The following is a 21433-nucleotide window of genomic DNA, read 5'->3' as shown; positions in this document are numbered from 1 at the left end:
TCAGAGAAAGTAAAAGAGTAAGAGACAGAGAGAGAGAGGGAGTGGGAGGGAGAGAGAGAGAGAGAGAAAGTATCTGTTTGGAATATGCATAATGCGAGGATGTTTGCACGGCGCATTTTTGAATCCTGAGCAGCGTGCTTATGTATACAGAAATAGCCGGGCGGCTTATGTTGCAGCAGTTGCCAATGCTTGCCACATGCCACATTCCTCTTGCCACATGAATGTATGTGCAACCTGCAGCAAGTGCAACGAGTGACAACAACAACAAGAAAGAAGCTTTGCCCAAACAACAATGGACCAGAGTGGAGGTCAACTGATGACTCGACCTGTAGAGGGGAGAGTTGACAGGAGAGAGGTTAACAGTTGAAAGGGGGGTGCTGCTCTTTGGTGAACGCGTTGATCCACAAACGTGTCGTTAACTAAGGCGCAGTGATTTTCAATTGCAGAACGCGACACGAAACTGTTTCTCTCTGTGTGTGCGTGTGTGTGTGTGTGTGGCACGTGTGTGTATGTGTGTGCATAAGCTTATAGGTGCCACACACAGAGACAGCTGCTGCAACAGAGAGAGAGAGAGAGAGAGAGTGAGTGGAAGGGGGACAGTGGGGTCAGCATATTGACAAGTGCGGCCGTTTGGGGATTTATTAAGGCTAAAAACGTATGAAAATTTTGCATACTAAACGCTGCATAAATCGAAACGAAACGAATCGAAATGCGAGAATAAAAATTTTCCAAAAATTGAAAGCACTGTTTCTGCGTGTGTGTGTGTGTGTAGGGTTGTGTAGGGGGTGTGAGTGTGTGTAGGTGGCAGGGGGGATAAATATCGTGTTGCGTCGCTGAGCAGCTTAGGCGCAATAAACACACACACACACACGCACAACAAGCCAAACAAACAAACAAATAAACAGATTTACATATAAACACACACACTGATACGCATTATACAGATACAGATACAGATACAAATTCAAACACTGTTGCAGTTACAGCTGTATGAAATGACAATAATAACAACAACAGCTCAACAACAACAACCTCTGCATTCTCAACAATTCGCTTGATGCCGTTTTGCTGTGCAAATCCTCAAAATACACTGCAAAAACACATAGCACACATATGAATACACATACACATACACATACACATCCACATTCACACACATACAAATACAAATGCTATATGAGCCATTCACAAATTCAAACAATATTCAAATCTAACGCACGTTTCTCATCCCATTAAAATCATCAGTTTGTCTTTCATTTCAACTCTTCCCTATCTTTCTCTCTCTCTCTCTCTATCTCCTTCCCTCTCCTCCCTTTACATGCCCTTCCTTGGTCTTCTAGACCTCGTTTTAGCCAGCAGCTTAACTGAAAGCAATGACAAGAATTGCAATGTTTGACAACCCATCGAAAACTCCTTTAAAATGCAATGAATTTAATTAAATTCAAAAACATTAAATTAACATAAACAAATACTCTGAAAAATAAATTGCTTAAACAAAATTTTGCATATAAATTTTATAATTAAATATGTAATTAAAATATTTATATAATTAAAAGGTTGTTTTTTTTTTAAATTTTTAATTCTAAATTCATTGAATTTTAAAAATTGGATCTCTTTTGTCAACTATTTTTAATTATAAGTTTTAACGTTTTAAAAAATGCAATTAATAATAGGAGCATACCATTTTTAAAAATATTATAATTTTAATCAGAAGTAAACAGCTTAAAGAATAATTTATGCAGTACAATTGCTTGATAAATTTCAATAAACTTCTAAACTATTTATTTTTAAAGAGTATATCACAATTACAAATTGCGTAAACTTTTAGGCTATTTTACCCAAAACTAAGTGCTGGCAGGGAAGCCATAAATTGGCTAAAATGCTTAGCAACCTGTTGAGCTGTTGGCCAGACTAAAAGAAAACACTCAAAAATGCCAGACGAGACGTTGCGTATACGCCGCGAATGCCGGCAAAAGAGCCAAGTTATACTCGTAAACTGTAACTGTCACACCTTCTCTCCCTCTCTCTCTCTCTCCCCTCCTCTCTCTTCTCCTTTTCCGCTCTGCAACTTCCGCTTCCGTCTTTGTTGCTTCCGTCGTTGGTCGTGTTTGGGCCAAAGTCACAGACATATGGCCAAAATAGCTCCACAAGTGTGTTGACGTTCATTTGGTTGTGTGTGTGAGTGTGTATGTGTGTGTGAGAGAGGGTGTGGGGCTCCCCTTATGCGCTCCACTGACAGAGAATGTTTGTTTGCACACACACATCGAGAGAGAGAGAGGGAGAGAGAGAGAATGGGAGAGGGAGAGAGAGGAGCATGAAACGTACGTAAAATAAACGTTATGAATGCTTCATATGCTTAATCCAGGGGATTTGGATGCATATACGATGAGTGTGTGTGTGTGTGTGTGTGTGTGTGTTGTGAATCTGAATCAGTTGCTCTACATGTTTGTGCTTGTATCGGTAGCAAAAAGACTTCAGTTGCCGTGCACTCGACAATCTATCTGACAGATATTCGCATAAACGCACAGATACACTCAGAAAACACAACGCAAGCTACACTTTTATAGATATAATATCTCTAGGTCTGGCTGCTGATTTCAATGCTAAGGGTCCCCCCTTTGAAATTTTTCAAATTAAAAATTTTGTTTCTCAATTTATTACTTTTTATCAACATTTTATATTGTAATTAGTATAACACAACACTTTAAACTTGATTCTCACACTTTTATTTTCCTGTAAAAAATCATGTAAAATCGGTCAAAATTTGGACTTGTAAGGTTGCTAGATCCAAGGACTGACCAACTTTGAACTTTCATAATTTTGTCAAACCTCGACCGATTTTCAAGCGGAATGTCATTTTGATCATGATTTGACCTCTAAAATGATTTTGCATTTAAATTTTGTTGATCTAGAAAATTTGATATTTTTCGATCATCAAGCCATCTATCATCCAATTTTCCATACATACCCCTTGACATTTTTTCGAAAACTTTCATCTCTCATAACTTTGCTAAAACTTAACCGATTTTCAATCGGAATGCCATTTTCATCATGATTTGGCCTCTTAATTGATTCTGCATTTAAATATTGTTGATCTAGATAATTTGATATTTTTTCGATCATCAAGCCATCTATCATCCAATTTTCCATACATGCCCCCAGCACATTTTAATTCCATATTCATTTGTGATAAGTTTTCTTCGAGTGTACAGAGATTAAGTCTACAGTCTGAACAGTTGTTGCGTAAGTATCTGCAACTGTATTTTGTATCTAAATTTGTATTTGTATCTGTATCTGCACATGATTGTCAATGTAGACAGGAGACAGGTTCACTCTTTGTCCAGGGCTAAACTAGTATTGATGAACTAAACAGGATTACCTCCTGGAAGCTACTCAAAGAAACGACGGCAATGTGATTGTGAATTTGGATGTGTGTTAAATGGTAGGCAAATCAGAATCTGAATTAAAATCGACCATGTTGCATGAAACATTATATAACTATAACTGCAAATACAAATACAAATACAAATACAAATACAAATACACACATATGTAACCCTGTTAAAGTTGCACAAATCCTTAAAGCTTCCATTCCAGCCATAATCACCAGTTGCGACTACACAAAAGGCATTTTTATAATGATGTGGTTCCCGGCAATTATTGAGCCTCTCCATAGAGAGGTCGATGCTGATGCCGATGCTCTGCCCCGGATTAAGGGTATTTGTGCAACGGCACGGAAATAGCAAAATCGGAATCCCTCTTTGCCCCTGTGTTTTGAGTCCCTTTCCCTTTACCGACTGGGCGGGATTTAGGGTCATGCATTTATCTGATTTATGCAACTCCTGCTTTAATTTAGTCTATATTTAAAGTGTGCTATTTAAATTAGTTTCGACTAAAACGGAAAGCGAATTCCAAGATGATGAACCGGCAATTTAAATTAGATTATACTTAAAATATTCATCAATCTTTCATTAATTTTAAAATATGAAACTCTTTGTCCTGACTCACTGACTGACTGATCAAACCGTAAGACCTAATTAAGCGGCTTTTTGATAAATTCGACCTGTAAGTCGGTATTAAGTTATATTTGTATCTCTACTTAAAGTTGCAGCCTCTTTTAAAATTAATTTAATAGTAAATTGTTGATGTATTGATAGGAAATTACTCATAGTTACTCACGATTCACTTTGCTGACATCGAAGTCGCGTCGGGATTCCAAAGCTGGATGACTGAGAAGCTTCTCAGCCTGTTGTTGTTGCTGCTGTTGTTGTTGTTGTACGCCCACAGCCATGCCCAGGGCAGCGGGAGGGAGACAGGAGATGCTGCCACGTTCCTCCCGTTCCCGTTCGCGTTCACGTTCACGTTCCCGTTCACTCTTCGGCGTTGCTGCCAGGGATGCATTCTGACTAGATGTTGCCGAGGAGGCCAAGTTGTTGTTGTTGCCACCGTCGGCGTTGTGCAGATGTTGTTGCTGTTGTTGTTGCTGCTGTTGTTGTTGGTGTTGCAGGTGTGCCAGGGAATGAGGACTGCCTTCAGCAGATCTGCGACCAGCAACATTCAGCTGCTCAGCGCCTGCTTGTTGTTGTTGCTGTTGTTGTTGTTGCTGCTGCTGTTGTTGCTGCTGATGTTGCTGATGTTGCATTTGCAACTGGGTAAGCTTCTCCTGCACTCCTTGCAGCGACGAGCGTCTGTGTTGCAGCTGTCCCGCCTCCTCCTGGGGCATGACGCTGTGCGGCGGCGACAGCGAGTGCTCCTTTTTAACAGCCATGTCCATGAGACTCGCTGCTGCCGAGGGACTCTTAACATTTACATTAACATTGGCATTAACATTGGCATTGGCATTGGCATTGGCAGCAGCAACAACAGCCGCCGCATTGGCCGCTCTGGTTAAAGCCAAGGCTTGACTCTGTGAAATACAAGAGAACAATTAGAAATTAGTTGTAGAGTAGAAATGCAAAAAAAAAAATAAAAATAAAATATACCTCTTTATTTATACATTTTAAGTGAACTGAATAAATATATATATAAGAAATATGTTTGAAAATAAGTAAAAAACATTTCTTTATATATAAAAATCTTTGTCCTGACTCACTCACTGATCACTAGCTTATCCTCATTTTTGTCGGCTTAATTTTTATTTTCCCTATTTTAATTTCCTCATAACATTATACTTAATTTTGGCTTCAGAATTGTAATTTTTATGCCTTTTATATTATTAATTGCTAATTATTGTTTCCAGACTTTGGTATTCTTTGTATTATTTGTGGAAATTCTTATAGGTAACAAGTACAACATCTCTTTAGCTGTCTGTCTGTTTGTCTGTCTGACTGTCTCTTTGTCTGTCTGTCTGTCTGTTTGTCCGTCTGTCTGTTTGTTTATTTGTCTGTTTGTCTAGCTAAGTTGGCTTCGATTTCACTTTATTCTTTGGCACTAAAAATAAACACTGATGTAAAGAAAACAACCCAAATAAGTGTTGTGTATTGATTAAGTCGACAATGGCCAAGGCCTCATCGATAGTGGCAGCTTGAAGACCGAAGACTGTAGACTGAAAACTGTAGACTGAAGAATGAAGATTGAAAGCCTCGTCTCTGACAGGCGTTGATTTCTATTGATTTGTGTGCAGAGCTCGTTTGTTTGCTTTCTATAATTTAGCAAGTAATTTGGCGTATCACGAAATTGTCTTTAATGATCCACAATCCATGATCCCCAATCTCCGATCCTCAATCCCCTTGTCACGATCTTTTTCTTCAACATCGGCTTTGGCGTTCATCGGAGCGTAACTAAATTAATGTTTCTTGCCCTCTCTTTTTCTCTTTCTCACTCACTCACTCTCTCTCTCTCTCTCTCTCTCTCTCTCTCTCTCTCTCTCTCTCTCTCTCTCTCTCTCTTTCTCTCTGTCTAACTCTGGGCCATTAGGAAACATTTTTTCTTACAATACTCGCACTCTTAATAAGCATTTCGGCAATTGGCACATGGAAATCGATATCGAAATCGAAATCAAAACTCAAATTAGCGACGGCTTTTTGATCTGAATCGATCTTTGTTCAGTTCAAAAAAAAAAAAGAGTCCTACTAGTAGCTTCCCTAATTATAGTGAAGCTACCGTTTACCGTTTATATTTCCAGCATATCTTTTTTTTAGCACTGATATGATCTAAGCCAGGCACGCAAGGAATTCCAGGCAACCAACACAACTTTTTGCCAAGGGATCCCAAAATTATGGCATTCGCATTCATTCGGGGATCTGCGCTGATCGTGCGGATAAACTTAAATCGAACCGAAGGTTGCCTAAGCACCATATCCATAACCTCTACCTCCCCATTCCGATTGCTCCTGCGTTTGCTTTTGCCCCTGGGTATTTTGTCAAATGCCACGCAAAAATTGCCAAAAAAAAATACTTGAGAAAGGAATGCCAAATTCAAAGATACCCTTAAATAAATAAATCAGGGCTCAGCAGAGCCTTAATGATTCTAACTTTAGATAGAAAATATTGTCAAATAAACATTCATAAATTAACACAAAAGGATTACCTTTGATTTGAATAAATAAAATTAGAAATACAGATTTATTTTCAATTTTTATTTTGAATCTCACAATCTAACTATGAATTTTTATTTAATAAAATAAATTTAGATTTATTGAACCCGAAAAACAAAATTAAAATCAATATCATAAAAGATAAAATTAATTTTTCGTAATAGCAATTGAGACTTCATTAAAATAAAATAAAAGTTGTTATTTATAAATCTTATCATTATCTTATATTTAAATATTTTTTTTTTATGCATTTATTAAATTTGAAAAAAAAAAGAAATATTGAAGCTCAAAGTAATTTTTATATTCAAGCTATAACTTTAAGTTATGATCAAATTTCCATATCAAATCCTATGTAAATCTGTTGTAAAATTATTATGTCAGTTCTTTTCTCAGTCAGACATAAAATGACTTTTTTTTTGGGCTTGATTTATTATTATTATTATTTTTTTTTTGCTTTGAAATAAAATTAGTTAATCTTTTTACAATTATTGGTTAATTTAATTATTAATTCATTTGATTTTTTGTCGACTGCTCTTAGTCGACGTTACCTTTTGTAAAGAATATAATTAGCTCTTATTTGCAAACTATGTGATTTAGAAGGGTATAAAGATGCTCAGTATGGTAGCCACATCATCATCTCTACATCTCGATCGACATCGATGTCTGGTTTCTACAGTAGCTGCATCGAGTTAGCGATCAGCGACAGCAGCAATCGATCTTATGTTATAATCATCTTCAGTCAGTCAGTCAGTCAGTCAGTCTTGGCCAGGCCAGCACAAAATTCATTTACGCTTTAATCAATTTCATTCCATTCAGAGCCAGTCTCCGCCCCAGCCAGAGACAGACTCAGACTCAGACTGAGACTTGAAGATTTTGCCTAAGGCGACCGCCGACAATTTGAGCTTACATTGATCTTGGTCGGGATGTTGCCAGCCTACCAGAATATACATATGTACAGTGTACACTGTGCAAGTATGTATATATTACGACTGCGATTCTCTGGGCCGTGGCCGTGTCCGTGTCCGGCTGAGTGCCACGCCCCATTGTTGGCTTCTGTTGGCCACATGTCAAAAAATTGACGAAAATTCGATCAAAATTTTAATTGATCGCCCTGCAGTGATTCTTCTCTGTTCGCTCTTCAGTCTTCAGTCTCTGCGGTCTTCGGTCTCCAAAATTGATCTCGCTGTGCGTAATTTTCGGACTCGTGTTGTGATTATGTTAATAGAGGTAGCCTCGATTTGCGAGAGGCGCACTTTGCCACCAATTCTTCAGGAGCCCTGCCGAGGGAACGGTAGAAAAGAGGGAAAATTCCTGCGTTGGCGCTCAGCCGGAAACTAATTTGCCAGCGGCCAAAACTCTAAAAGATACAAAAGTATCTCAGCTGATCCTCAGTAAAAATGCTAATCTTCAAGTTGAATTCTGCTCTATCAGACTGTGCCAGATCTCAAGATCTCTCCACAGCTCCATTTTAATATTAACCTGTCAAAGGCCATAATTGACAACGATTAACTTTGTCTTTTGTTCGACCAGCACAAAAATTTACATTTTTATGGTTCAATAAAATAAATCAACGCGCAGAGTAAAAGACAAAAAAAAATTACTAAAAAAAATTGATGATGAATAAACGAAGCACAGTGGCTGCGAAAAGTAATTGCAGCACATAATAATCTCGCATTTAATAATCCTCATTAAAGCGCAAAATCACGTCGCTTCAAGGGGGAGAGGGGGGTAAAAAGGGGGTAAAAGGGGGGTAAAAAGGGGACTAAAAGGGGTATAACATGTATCTTAACCAAAGTTGTTGCACTGCAGTCTTTAAGTTGTAGCCAGTTTGTGCTAAGAAATATCACCAGCAACTCGCTGGTGACTCGAAAGAGACTACACTCAGAAAAAATATGAAGCACTTACAAAAAAAACTACAATTTTTAGGAACAAACAATCTCAAAAGCTGACAAATTTCGGAATTTTCAAAACTTAGTACAAACATCTCATTTCAAGTTTACTTTTTGCAATTTTCTCAATCTTACAATGAGATTTTTCTGGAAAACTTTACGTAGTTTTTGGGAAATATTAAAGTCTGTAAAATTTCGAAGCGCAAGTACACAAAAATGTTGAATTAATCTCAAAATTTAAAACTTAAATTAAAACTTAAGATGGATTTAAACAGTTTTACATATTAAATAACAAATTTTAGAATGACCTATTTTTCCGAGTGTACCCAGAGACACTGAAACGAAGACGGAACTTGTCGGGTCTTCTCAGGGACTGTCCAAAATTAGAGAGGACCCTTACATTTTTCGGCTGCCCAAACTACAAAATTCCAAACAAGCAGACGAACAAGCTTCTGTTCTGGCCAGGCCCAAAAAGTACCCAATATGTGGCCATATTGGCGGAAAGAAGGGGTACAAAGAGTGGAAAAGAGGCTGAAGATGCGAGAAGTCGCATCAATCGATGATATGACGAGCTGACGTTTGGGTTGACGTTTGCTTGTCGTCAATACGTCGCCCTAATAACACGTCGCAACAGGTAGTCCCCGGCCATCAAAGCGGACAGACAGACGGACAGACAGACAGACGGACAGATGGACTGGCAGACAGACTGAATCTGATTGCGACACAGATACAGATACGAAAGATACAAAGATACAGCTGAGCCCCTTTTTGGCTTTTCGGGAGCTGCGGAATTTCAGCAATTGCATCAAAAATATGAAATTAGTTGCTCGATGCGATGTGTGGAAAAAGTCGTCAAACTGAAACTCAAACTCAAAATCTGTAGTCTTCAGTCTGATTTGGCAAACAGTGTTGTCGGTTTGGCGTATTTCTAACTACTTATTTTATGTATTATTTTGTAAAAAAAATACTTCTTGAATTTAGCCATTTTTAGCCAATTGTTTTTAATTTTTAATTCATTTTAGAAACTAATTTTTCAAATCTAGCAAAGTTTTGATATTGAAATAATAAAAATCTGCATTTATTTTTATTTGTAGGTATATCTAAATTTATCCATTTTTTAAAGCTTATTTTGGTAACTTTTATTTCAAATCTAGCCAAATTTGTATGTTAAAGACTCATTTATTTTGCAATATTTTATTTTTCTCTTGGGCACATTGAAATTTAGCCTTTTTGTTTACATGCAGCACTTTATTTGTAGCTTATTTCAGCAACTGTTATGTGAAATCTAGCTAATATTGACTCTCTAATTGTTTCAGCACTGATGGGAACTGTGACTTGGCTGCTTGGAGACTGGGCTACTGCTACTGGATTTTTAATGTGTTTTAATCATCAACAGTTGCCTGACTGCCCACTGTTCCTCCATACCGCTCCCCCTTTTCCGCTGTCGTATGTCCCCCCCCTTTAGATCGCTGACTAAATTGTTTTTTATTATCGCTGGATGCGTTCACTTGGCGATTTCCATCATCTGATCCTTTGCATCGTGGCACATTCCATTGGGCTATAAATCGTTTTGCCTGGCACCATGGCGCTGATGTTGCTTGTAGCCTTGTCTTCTGGCTTTTGTCTCCTGTTCCTTGTCCCATTCCTTGTCTTTGTCCTTGTCCTTGGCAATATCATTTGATTTAGCAGCCATAGGCATTAATTGTTTTTTGTGTCATTTAATCAGTTTTCTGTTTCATGACAACTGCGTGATGTGAATAGAAATGTGAATGCTTAAGACAAATGGAAATGGCAATGGAAATGGAAATGGCTGAACTGAATGGTTATGGGTATAGGCCAGGTTGCAACTCAAGAAATATGCTTGTAAGTAAGATTAGCTAAGCTGTGCAAGATTCTTCAATTTCTTGTCATATCTAGCATCGATTCTAATTGCACAGTTGTCACTTGTGTCACTTGACGTGTTGCTGTCGTGTTTGCTGTCAGTTTCGCTGTCTGCGAGGGTGGGTTGATAAGTTATCAGCATAAATAAAAATGGAGTTTATGTATTAAACAGCAAAAATTTTTTAAAAAAATCTTTTTCTAAAGTGCAATCCATCAGCAGATGGTTGCTTAAGTCTTATGAAGTACGGTCACACTGTTCCATTTTGCATTAACAATTTTTAAGTTCTAATATATTTCTAAATTTGGGAAAAGAAATTCGTTTTTAAGAGATTTTATTTAAATAAAGATCATATATAGGAAATTGCTCCAAATAAAAATAATGTTGATATGTAAATTTTTTTTTAAATTGGAAAAAAATACTGTATTTTTGATACAGCATAATAAATTCAGAAAAAATTTAAAAACAAATTTCTAAAATTAAATATATTCGAGATTATTAATGAATGTAAAAATTAAGTAATGTATAAATATAAATAAAAATTAATGATCTTTTAATATCCAAATGTTGTTTTTATTTCTAAAACTGTATGCTTCCTGTGGGAATTTCTTAATTTTGGAGACAATAATCTAAATCTTGTTAAGTTTCAATATTAATGCAATTAGTTCTCAGACCACCCTCGTTGTTTTTCGAGTAGGCGTTGATCGACCAGCGATCGTTAAATTTTGTGATCTTAATCGCTGTGCAGTTGCCAGTTTCAGACTTGGATTCAGTTCCAGTTTCAGAGTTTCAGAGTTTCAGTTGCATTGACATTCCAGTTTGTCTGAGATTATGTCTGCTTTAGACTTGTCTGTTTGTTTGTCTCTGTCTGTATTATTTTTTTGTTATTGGCCAATAAGTTGGCCACATTATTGGCATTACCATTGGCTGTTCTGACTGTTTTGGTTTTACTTTTGGCCTTTTGTGGCCGTAGCGTTTTTGTGATTGGGTGTTGGCCGTTTTTATGCTCTTTTGGCTGACTGCCTGTTATTAATTATCAACAACGAAAGACGTCGAAAGCACCGAGCATAGCGGTGATCAACGTTTCAGCCAGAACGTCCAGAAATTCCCAAGCGACGAATCTCGAGTTGAAGTTGCAGATACAAATGTAGCTACAGAATGTGGTATTTGGTATTCGTTGGGCTTTCTGCTTTGTGAAAAATATCATTTTCGTTTCTCTTGTCTTGTTTGCACTTTGAGAATCAGCTTCGTACCTTTTGCCTTTTGGTAATTTGTATGAGATATTTGAAATTTCTGAACTTTTGCCATTTATGTATCTACAACATTCACATCGACATCGACATCCACATCCATTCTCATCCACATTTAGGTCCTGCTTGGCATGCCCTTAACGAAATTGTGATTAAGTGTTTCAATATTGAAGTGACGAAAGGCCCGGCTTCTTGATTGTCTGTCTGTCTGTCTCCCTTTTGGCCCATTTGACTCTTTTTAGCCATATTATGAGCCTCGACTTCTGTATCTTCTCTTCTTCTTGCATTCCCAACGATGGCGAACATCGTGCAAAATAATTAAAAATCAACGAGCGTTTTCTTGGACCGCCCGGCGTCCCCCCCCCCTCTCACCTTCTCTTCTCATTTACCCCTCCCTCTATCTTCCACCTCTCTCTTCCAGAACCGACGCCCGCACGTCTGTGAGTGCGAAAAAACGCCATTTAAAGATGCCACAAAGCCGCAGATAAGCAGACCCCAAATGACAGAGACAGCACGAGTAAGACAGAAAGAGACAGATACAGAGAGAGAGAGCGAGAAAGAGCGTTGCAAACCGGTTGACAATATGAGCTTGGTATGCGATCTTCTGGAGCGATAGCCAGACGCGTCTTCAACTCGAGCTGCCGTCGAAGCACAGTGGGCGACATTGAACAAATTGGTTGTAACAAAAATATAAAAATAAAATAACATTTAAGTACTAGCCCGGCACAAAAAAAAGTAGTTAAAAAGCATTCTAGCTTTCAATTAGTCATCCAAAAAGCGATTTAAATTTGCATTTAAAATGTTTTTTTGTAAACAAAAATAGTTTTATTTTAATTTTCCTGATATTAAAAAAAAATTTCCCCTTTTTTTTACTTGTATCCAACATAAATATAAAACTACGGTCTATTAACCAGCCTCCATACATATTAATCTCAACAAAAATCAAAATTGGTAAAAAAAAAAAAAAAGTTTTTTTTATTTTGTTTAATATGTAGTATTTCTTTATTTTATGTGGGCTCTAGATATTTGACTGGCGACTCTAACTAATTGAATTTTCTAATTTTTTAATTTTTTAAAATGTTAAACAAGAAAAATTGACCACTGTGCGCTAAAGAATGCTCACCAAATTACGAGGGCTACCAACTACGCAACGACAGCAGCAGTAGCAGAAGCAGAAGAAGAAGAATCCGGAGCAAAAGCAGCGACATTTAATTATATTTCATTGGATTTTATTTTAGTGCCGGGTTTTTGGTAATGCTGCACTCGACGGAAAAAGGACGCATTAATGATGACTTGGCCTGAATTGCAGGCATACGAGTACACTCAATAATAACAATAATCATAAAGGCTGCACAGAAGGCAGAAGGCAGCCTGTAAATCGCCAATCGGGAATGGGGAAATGATCATGCCCCATGTGTATGCAACATGTTCATGCCCCATGTTCATCGATGTTCACCGATCAAGCCTTTTTCTTGATTGTGATTATGCGCGCGTTCGTCGCACGTCTCCAGCTTCAATTGCTACTGTTCCTCTCTCTCTCTCCCTTTCTCTCTCTTTCTCACCTCTTCTCCGTCTCATTATTTGTACTCGCCAGCCAAGTTGAGCATTAATTTGAGATCATTGCTACTGTTCCTGTTCCTGACTGTTCAACTCAAGTCGAGTCAACAAAGTTGCCATGCCACAAATGATGTGGCAAGCGGCAAGCAGCGGCAAGCAGCGGCAAGCAGCGGCCAGCAGAAGGTGTCGAGTGCTTGAAATGTTTTAAATACAAAAATTAATAAAGCTCTCTCGTGCCATTGCGCAATGTCTGCTGGCATTTATCAATTATTACCCAGAAACACAACTGACCAGACTTGGCCACAGACTCTCGGGCAAATTATTAACTTAACACTTTGTCACATCGCGTAACTGCAAAATGAACAAACGTAATTCAATGGCATTTACAGCCGTGGTAATTAACAGTCTACAAACTGAATTACACGTCCCCTTATGCAATTTAGAAATATATTGAAAGCAATGCAGACAGCGAATTTTGTCAAATTGGATCAATTTTGGTTAAATTTTATTTTTTTTTTCAAATTTAATAAAGTTGGCATACAAATTTAAAAAAATTTTGTTGAAGAATTAAAATAGAGGCTGAGATAGCACTAAGCTATGACACCTTGAAGTTTGTAAAAAAAAGTGTCAAGGACAAAGAAAATTGACAGGGACCGGAAGCATGCCAAAAATAAATAGCAAGGGCAAAAAATTATATTTTTCAATTTTGATGCAGAATCAAAATAGATGCCAAAATATGACAAAACTGATATTCCGCAATGAAATCGGTTAAGATTTGACAAAGTTATGAAAGTTAGAAGTTTAAGAAAAAGTGTCAAGGGAAAAGTATGGAGAAATGGGACAGTGATCGAACTATTGAAAAAATAGACAGTGAAGGAAGAAAATTTGATTTTCAATTTTGATGCAGAATCAAATAGATGCCAAAATATGACAAAACTGATATTCCACAATGAAATCGGTTAAGATTTGACAAAGTTATGAAAGTTAGAAGTTTAAGAAAAAGTGTCAAGGGAAAAGTATGGAGAAATGGGACAGTGATCGAACTATTGAAAAAATAGACAGTGAAGGAAGAAAAATTTGATTTTTCAATTTTGATGCAGAATCAAAATAGATGCCAAAATATGACAAAACTGATATTCCGCAATGAAATCGGTTAAGATTTGACAAAGTTATGAAAGTTAGAAGTTTAAGAAAAAGTGTCAAGGGAAAAGTATGGAGAAATGGGACAGTGATCGAACTATTGAAAAAATAGACAGTGAAGGAAGAAAAATTTGATTTTTTAATTTTGATGCAGAATAAAAATAGGGGTCAAATAATGATAAAATTGATATTCCGCAAGAAAATCGGTTAAGATTTGACAAAGCTATGAAAGTTTGAAGTTGGTGAAAAAGTGTCAAGGGAAGAGTATGGAGAGATGGACAGTGATCGAACTATTGAAAAAATAGACACTGAAGGAAGAAAAATTTGATTTTTCAATTTTGATGCAGAATGGAAATAGGGACCGAATAATGATAAAATTGATATTCCGCAACGAAATCGGTTAAGATTTGACAAAGTTATGAAAGTTTGAAATTGGTGAAAAGTGTTCAGGGAAGAGTATGGAAAAAATGGGACAGTGATCGAACTATTGAAAAAATAGACAGTGATGGAAAAAAATTGAAATTCAATTTTGATGCAGAATGAAAATAGGGGTCAAATAATGATAAAATTGATATTCCGCAAGGAAATCGGTTAAGATTTGACCAAGTTATAAAAATTTGAAGTTTAAAAAAAGTGTCAAGGGAAGAGTATGGAGAAATTGGACAGTGATCGAAAGTATGGGAAAAATTGACAGTGAAGGCAGAAAAATTGAATTTTCCAATTTTGATGCAGAATGAAAATAGGGATCAAATAATGATAAAATTGATATTCCGCAAGGAAATCGGTTAAGATTTGACCAAGTTATAAAAATTTGAAGTTTAAGAAAAGTGTCAAGGGAAGAGTATGGAGAAATTGGACAGTGATCGAAAGTATGGGAAAAATTGACAGTGAAGGAAGAAAAATTGAATTTTCCAATTTTGATGCAGAATGAAAATAGGGATCAAATAATGATAAAATTGATATTCCGCAAGAAAATCGGTAAAGATTTGACAAAGTTATGACAGTTTGAAATTGGTGAAAAGTGCCAAGGGAAGAGTATGGATAAAATGGACCGTGATCGAAAGTATGGGAAAAATTGACAGTGAAGGAAGAAAAATTGAATTTTTCAATTGTGATGCAGAATGAAAATAGGGGTCAAATAATGATAAAATTGATATTCCGCAAGGAAATCGGTTGAGATTTGACAAAGTTGTGACATTTTGAAGTTTGTGAAAAATACTTGTTACTTTAAAGTCTAAAAAATATAATCATATTGAGACTCACTTGGGGCTAATATTATTCAACGATCGCAGCTTGTCTACATAATTTCATTTGGTTTTACCGTTTTCTCAGCAGAAATAAAAAGGAACAGCTGACAGTGGCTACAGTTTAGACCCCGTCAGGAGCGAGGTTAAGGTTCAGGTTCAGGTACAGATATAGATACAGGTACAGGTACTACTCAGAGCCATAGGTGGACATATGTAGGTGCCCTTGCCAATGTCAATTACAATTTCAAGTTCAACATGGCGGGCGGCATAAATTGCTCTGCACCCTTCCCTTAGTTTTTTTAACTTTTTTTCTATATTCCCATTTGCAGTCCCATTCCCAATTTAGGTTCCTCGGGCGAAAGCGAAAACACAAAACACAAAACTCGACTCTGAAAACTGAAAACTCGTTCAACTGTAACTTTTGCCACTAACTTTTCACATGTGATTGTGATCCTTCCGTTAATACCAAGGGCCAAGAGGGGATGTCCACACTCACATTCACATTCACCTTCACATCGACATCCATGTTCAGTTAACCGCTCCTGGCCCTCAAGTTGCACATTCGTTTCATTTTGGCCGTGTTGCGCTTGAGGAATTCCTCGCACAAAATTATTAGTTACACATATGCTGTTGCCAGCCTCTTATATATGTATATATAAGTATATGTGTGTGAGTGTGTGTGTTTCTCCAATTATAAGTCAATTAAATAGGTTAGCATTTATAAAAGTTAGAAATAAAAGAAAAAGGGACACATTTTGTTGCGCACGAATGAACAGCACTAAATTTATGAACTTGACTCTTCTCAGGATCAACAACAGGAGCATCCCGAACCTTACAAAAGGCACCCCTAATAAAATTGACAGGACACTTTTTTTTTAAACCCTCATTTAATTGATCTCTGTCACTGTGGCAAAAACAAAACGATGATAAATTAAATGACAAAGCGACTCAATTCGAAAAGGAACAATTTAAGCAAACAATAATCGAAACTATTTAAAAAAGCTACACAAATTTTACAAAAATTTAAAATAAACCAAAAATAATATGTATATAATTTAGTAATAGAAATAAAAATAATAAATTCTACAAAATATAAAAATATATTTATTTTTTGAACAAGTTCTGCAAACATTTAATAAATTTATAATATTTTAATATTTAAATCGCATTTAATTTCATTATAAGAAATGTAAGATTGGGGCATGAAAGTGTTTGCGTCCTTAGACCTTTACCTCGCAAGGATGTTTTGTTTATAAAATGCATATTACACCTGTCAGTTACTTGGACAAATGATGTTTTGCGTTACATAATCGCCTGATACAGATAAATGAGTTAATTTGCTCATTTATTTATTTATTTATCAATCAATAACGCCACATTGAATAGCACTGATTGCTTCACGCTCACATCTCACGTATCACATTCACATTCACATTCACATATTCACATTCGTCTTTGAGATTTCATGCAAATTCTAAACTGACGAGGCCTGAGATCGAGACTTGAGACGTACATTGACAATTGTCTCATTGATCAATCATTTAAGCAAAAAAAAAAAAAAAAAAAAAACAAAGAAAAAACAACAATCATAACCAACAATTAAGCGATCTGTGAGCCTAATCGACACCAAGAATCACAGAGAGAAGAGAGCAGCAGAAAGGGGAGAAGAATTGGGCGAATATTTTATAGACTAAGCAACAAATGATTTTAATTCAATCGCACCAATTAAGCATTAAGATAGTCAGAAGAGGCATCTTCTGAAGAGAGATCGAGGCACGAGCTATGGCATTGGGCAATTAAGACAACTCGTATCTATGAAAATTGTGAAAAGCGATCAACAATACGAGCAAATAAATAAATACAATATATAACATACTTCGTATTCATATTCGAATTCATATTCGTATTCGAATGAGCGCAAATATAAGTTGACAATTTGCGTCACGAAAAATGTTCGACCTACTCAATGGCCTCCGAGTCTCCGTAAGTCTCCCCGATTCTCCCAAGTGTATCCAAAGAATCGAAAGCATTCGAAATGCGTATCAAGAATGTTGGCATTCACACTTTACTCGCTTCACTTGATTCGGAGACTGACATTTCTTTGGTCGACTAATCTGTTGGGGTCAATCGATGTTAAGTAGAATCACGAATACCAAATTAATTGATGCTGATATATGCAGCATATATATGTGGTATGTGCTATATTTGTACCATACAAAGTGTTGCCACAAATTTAAGGGTTACAAAACATTATTTTATCCCATAAAAATAGCTAGAAATAGATTTAAAAAAAAATGAATTTTCAAACTTGATAAAAAAAGTTAATATAAGCCTAAGAAAATTATAACTTCCGTGTATTACAGAAAAATTTACTAATAGTGTAGAAATTTCTAACTAAAAAGTAGTTTAATAGTTTTTTTAAATTTAGCGTTTTTAAAAAAACTTCGACAGATATTTTGTATTGTTACGATGATAAGTAATTAATTTTTAGCATTATTTTTGATCACTTTTTTTTAACATATTATAGCCTTTTAAAATACCTCAATAATCTCGAATATATAGATATTTTTTGGTATATTTGTAATTATCTAGCAATTTTAGCCATATTTCTAGCTAATAACATTTCATTTATTTTTCTAACTTTCGTTTTTAAAAAAATAGTTAGTTTTAGCTATTAAATGGCTAAAGTGCTAGCACTGTTTGTATGCTCAACTCCCAAGAGAGAGATTGAGAGCAGCGGTCTGTACTTTATGTTACCATCTTAGTATCGTGAGATACTGCTGATCCTCCCCTCCTCCTCCCGCAGCATCGGCATCAGATGTGTGTCAATCTGTGGTGTGGCATATTTCAAATATATATCTCTGTATATGTGTGTGAGTGCGAGTGTGAGTGTCAAACGGGTAAATAATACCCAGTTCATGTTTTGAATTAATTTTAATTGAGATTCATTTGTAAGCAATCAGTTAGATTGTTCAGTTGACGCGCTTAAGATGACGATTCTGATTCTGATTCTGTTTAGCATTCGACGCAACTGATATCACCCAGAGGGGAGTGGCATAGGGGCAGGGAAGGGGGCAGAGAAAGAAACAGAGACAGAGTTACCTCATACCATATATTAATATTTTTGTAAGACTTACAAAAATAAGCATATTAAAATTGAAATAAAAAATAAGATTAAATTAAACTAAGAAAGACTTTCAGAGAATTTAAATTAGGAAATTCAAATATGAAAAACATCTGGAAATTCAACAAAAATATAGTTTATTTTCGCAGTTTTGTTGCTCAATTTATTGGTTCCAAATTTTAGTCAGTTTAAACTGACAAAACTAAGCTTAATTTAACATAAACTAAATTTTAACTGCGAAATATTTTTGTATTTGAAATTACATTTTATACATTTTTTGCCAAAATATCTTTAACTTAGTTATCAGAATTTTTAGCTAGAGTTTTCAAAAATAGATCTTAGTTTTAAAATTATATTCATTTATATAAAAAGTACGACTGAAAATAATAAAAAAAAAGTGATTAAAAGATAAATCTGGGTTAATTCAAAAACTGGTAACAATTGAGGAAGTTATTTTAGCGAATTTTATAAAAACAGAAGTAGCTTGTTTGAATACAAATTTGAATAGTGTCCTTGCGTCATAGTTGGCTAATTTATTAAATTATTTAAGACTCATTTGCTATATCCTTTATATTTATTCTTTATGCTTCAGGGAGTGTCATGTGAACGGAACTGAGTTGCAACAATGAAATACAATGAAATGAAATGAAATGCGCAATTAAACACATTTCGAGGGGCAGGTAAATATATATGTGTGTGTGTGTGTGTGTTGCCACTAAGCGGCTGCAATCGCTAAATGGTCAACTAAATGGCATGGCCGATACTCGTAATTAATAAAACACGCCAACAATCATAATTGAAACATGTCTTTTAGCGCCAAAGCAACACGTTGTTGCAACAACAACAACACGTTGCACCTTACGAGTGGCAGAAGAAGAAGAAGCAACAAAGCAATATCAAACAATCTTAAACTTAACAAGCCAAAACACAAACACTAACAAACACCTGGCAGGTATGTACATACATATAGAACCCGCCTAGAACCGCCTTCCCATCCCCTAACCCCTCTTTCATTATCATGCCCCCCACCACTCATCAGCTTCATCATCATCTACGCCCTCCCCCAACGCCAGACTGCAATTGTTTGCCTTTTGGACACCGTTGCAAGTGGCAAGTTGCAAGTGGCAAGCTGCAAGCTGTTTGGCCTAAAGGGAAACTCTCTATCTTTATCTGTATGTTGTGTGTTCCTCTGTGTGTGTGTGTGTGTGTGTGTATTTGAGTGGTGCATCTATTAGCTACTTTGCAGCTAGGAAAATACCAGTTGCTTTGGCTGTTGCTTTTGTGGCAAGTGAGGCAAGTGAGGCAAATGCCGCAAGGCAAACAATTGGCAACAGACACAGACAGTGGAACGTGCGGCCAGCCAATGCAATTAAGCTAAAAATGTGAAAAATACGAGTATACCCATAGCAACAACAACAACAACAACAGGAATAACAACATTGAGAGGGATGCAGCACAGTATTGCAAGCAACAGCCCATTCTGTCACAGAAATTAACCAAGAATATTTAAAATGTTTTCGCAATTTTTTAAAGAAAAATAAATTTGACATATTATCAAAAAAAATATAACTCATAAAATATTGATTATTTCTTAATAAAAAAAAATAAAACTCAAATTAATTGTTTTATTTTTCCACTTACACCATTCAAAACCATATACGAAAAATTTTAATTTTCTCGTGACATAAAAAGTATTTTAAAATATCTGTTTTAATTTACAAACTAAAAGGTAAGCAATTAGATTTTAATTTAATAAATAAAATATAATATATACAAAAATAAATTAATAAAATATATTTAAAGTTTAATAATCGGCTTGCATTTATATTGTTGATTTTAAAATACTAATTTTAATTGTTGATTGAAATTCAAATTTTTATTTTTAACCCGCTGAATAAATTTTAAAAATAAATTAGATATATTACTTGTAATGGCAATTGGAACAGTTGAACAGCTGTGTGCGGGTGCAGGAACTCGGAGCTCGGAACTCAGAACTCGATTGTCTTCCCCCGACTGCAAACAATGAGAAAACAGGAAGCAGCCTGAGACGCTGTAGGGCTCCCCTAATTCCCTACTTCCCTCGATCCGTCGATCCGTCGATCCCACAGCAACACGCGACACTCAGGTGGCACAGGTAACTGCAACTGCAACTGCAACTGATAGCCGAGAGCCCTACTTAGATAACAACTGCAACTGCAATTGTGAGTTGCTTTTCCTGCCGAGACAGCTGAGCTCGCATTCAAGTGGAACAGGACAATATTTATCGATATATCGTTGTGTGTCAAGGACAAGCGCCAACAGGCAATACAGCTGTCAACTAGGAACCTAAGGACCACCCAATTAAGAAGGAACGATATATATATATATATAGTATACTCTTCTCTATACGAATGTCCTAAAATATTACCCAGTATATGCAAAAATTTTAAAATAACAATTAGGAAACCAAAATTAAAAATTCTGTTATTAGAAAGTAAAAGTCAGGAACACATATTGGAAAGATAAAAATTAAAAAACCAAAATTAAAAATAAACAAAAAAAATAAAAATTAAAAAAAATAAATATATTGGAAAATTACACAAAAGAGGACCAAAATTAGAAATATTGTTACTAATAAATACAAAATTTTAAAATTAGGAAGACCTAAATTATGAAAAGTCTATATCAAAAAATTTGTATTGAAAATCGCGATAATTTTTTCAGTTTTCCAAATTTCTGTCCTCCCCATTGGGTTTTCCTGTTTTATTTTTTCTAAATTTGGCTTTTTCTAATTTGATGTCTTTCAGTTTGTTTATTCCTAATTTTTGAAATT

At 35.8% G+C, this 21433-nt stretch overlaps 1 protein-coding gene across 1 annotated transcript in view; it reads right to left on the bottom strand.

The window, feature by feature from the left end:
• Positions 1 to 21433, bottom strand: part of LOC117785691 (transcription factor kayak) — a 72236-nt gene that overhangs the window by 32716 nt on the left and 18087 nt on the right. The window contains exon 2 of the mRNA XM_034623873.1: positions 4180 to 4906. Within this exon, the coding sequence (XP_034479764.1) occupies positions 4180 to 4906 (727 nt within the window). The remainder of the gene's footprint in view (positions 1 to 4179; positions 4907 to 21433) is intronic.

The sequence above is a fragment of the Drosophila innubila genome (genome assembly GCF_004354385.1).
Source record: "Drosophila innubila isolate TH190305 chromosome 2R unlocalized genomic scaffold, UK_Dinn_1.0 1_C_2R, whole genome shotgun sequence".
Lineage (NCBI taxonomy): Eukaryota > Metazoa > Arthropoda > Insecta > Diptera > Drosophilidae > Drosophila > Drosophila innubila.
The sequence above is the reverse complement of the archived record's forward strand: the minus strand, read 5'-3'. Positions and strand labels throughout refer to the sequence as shown.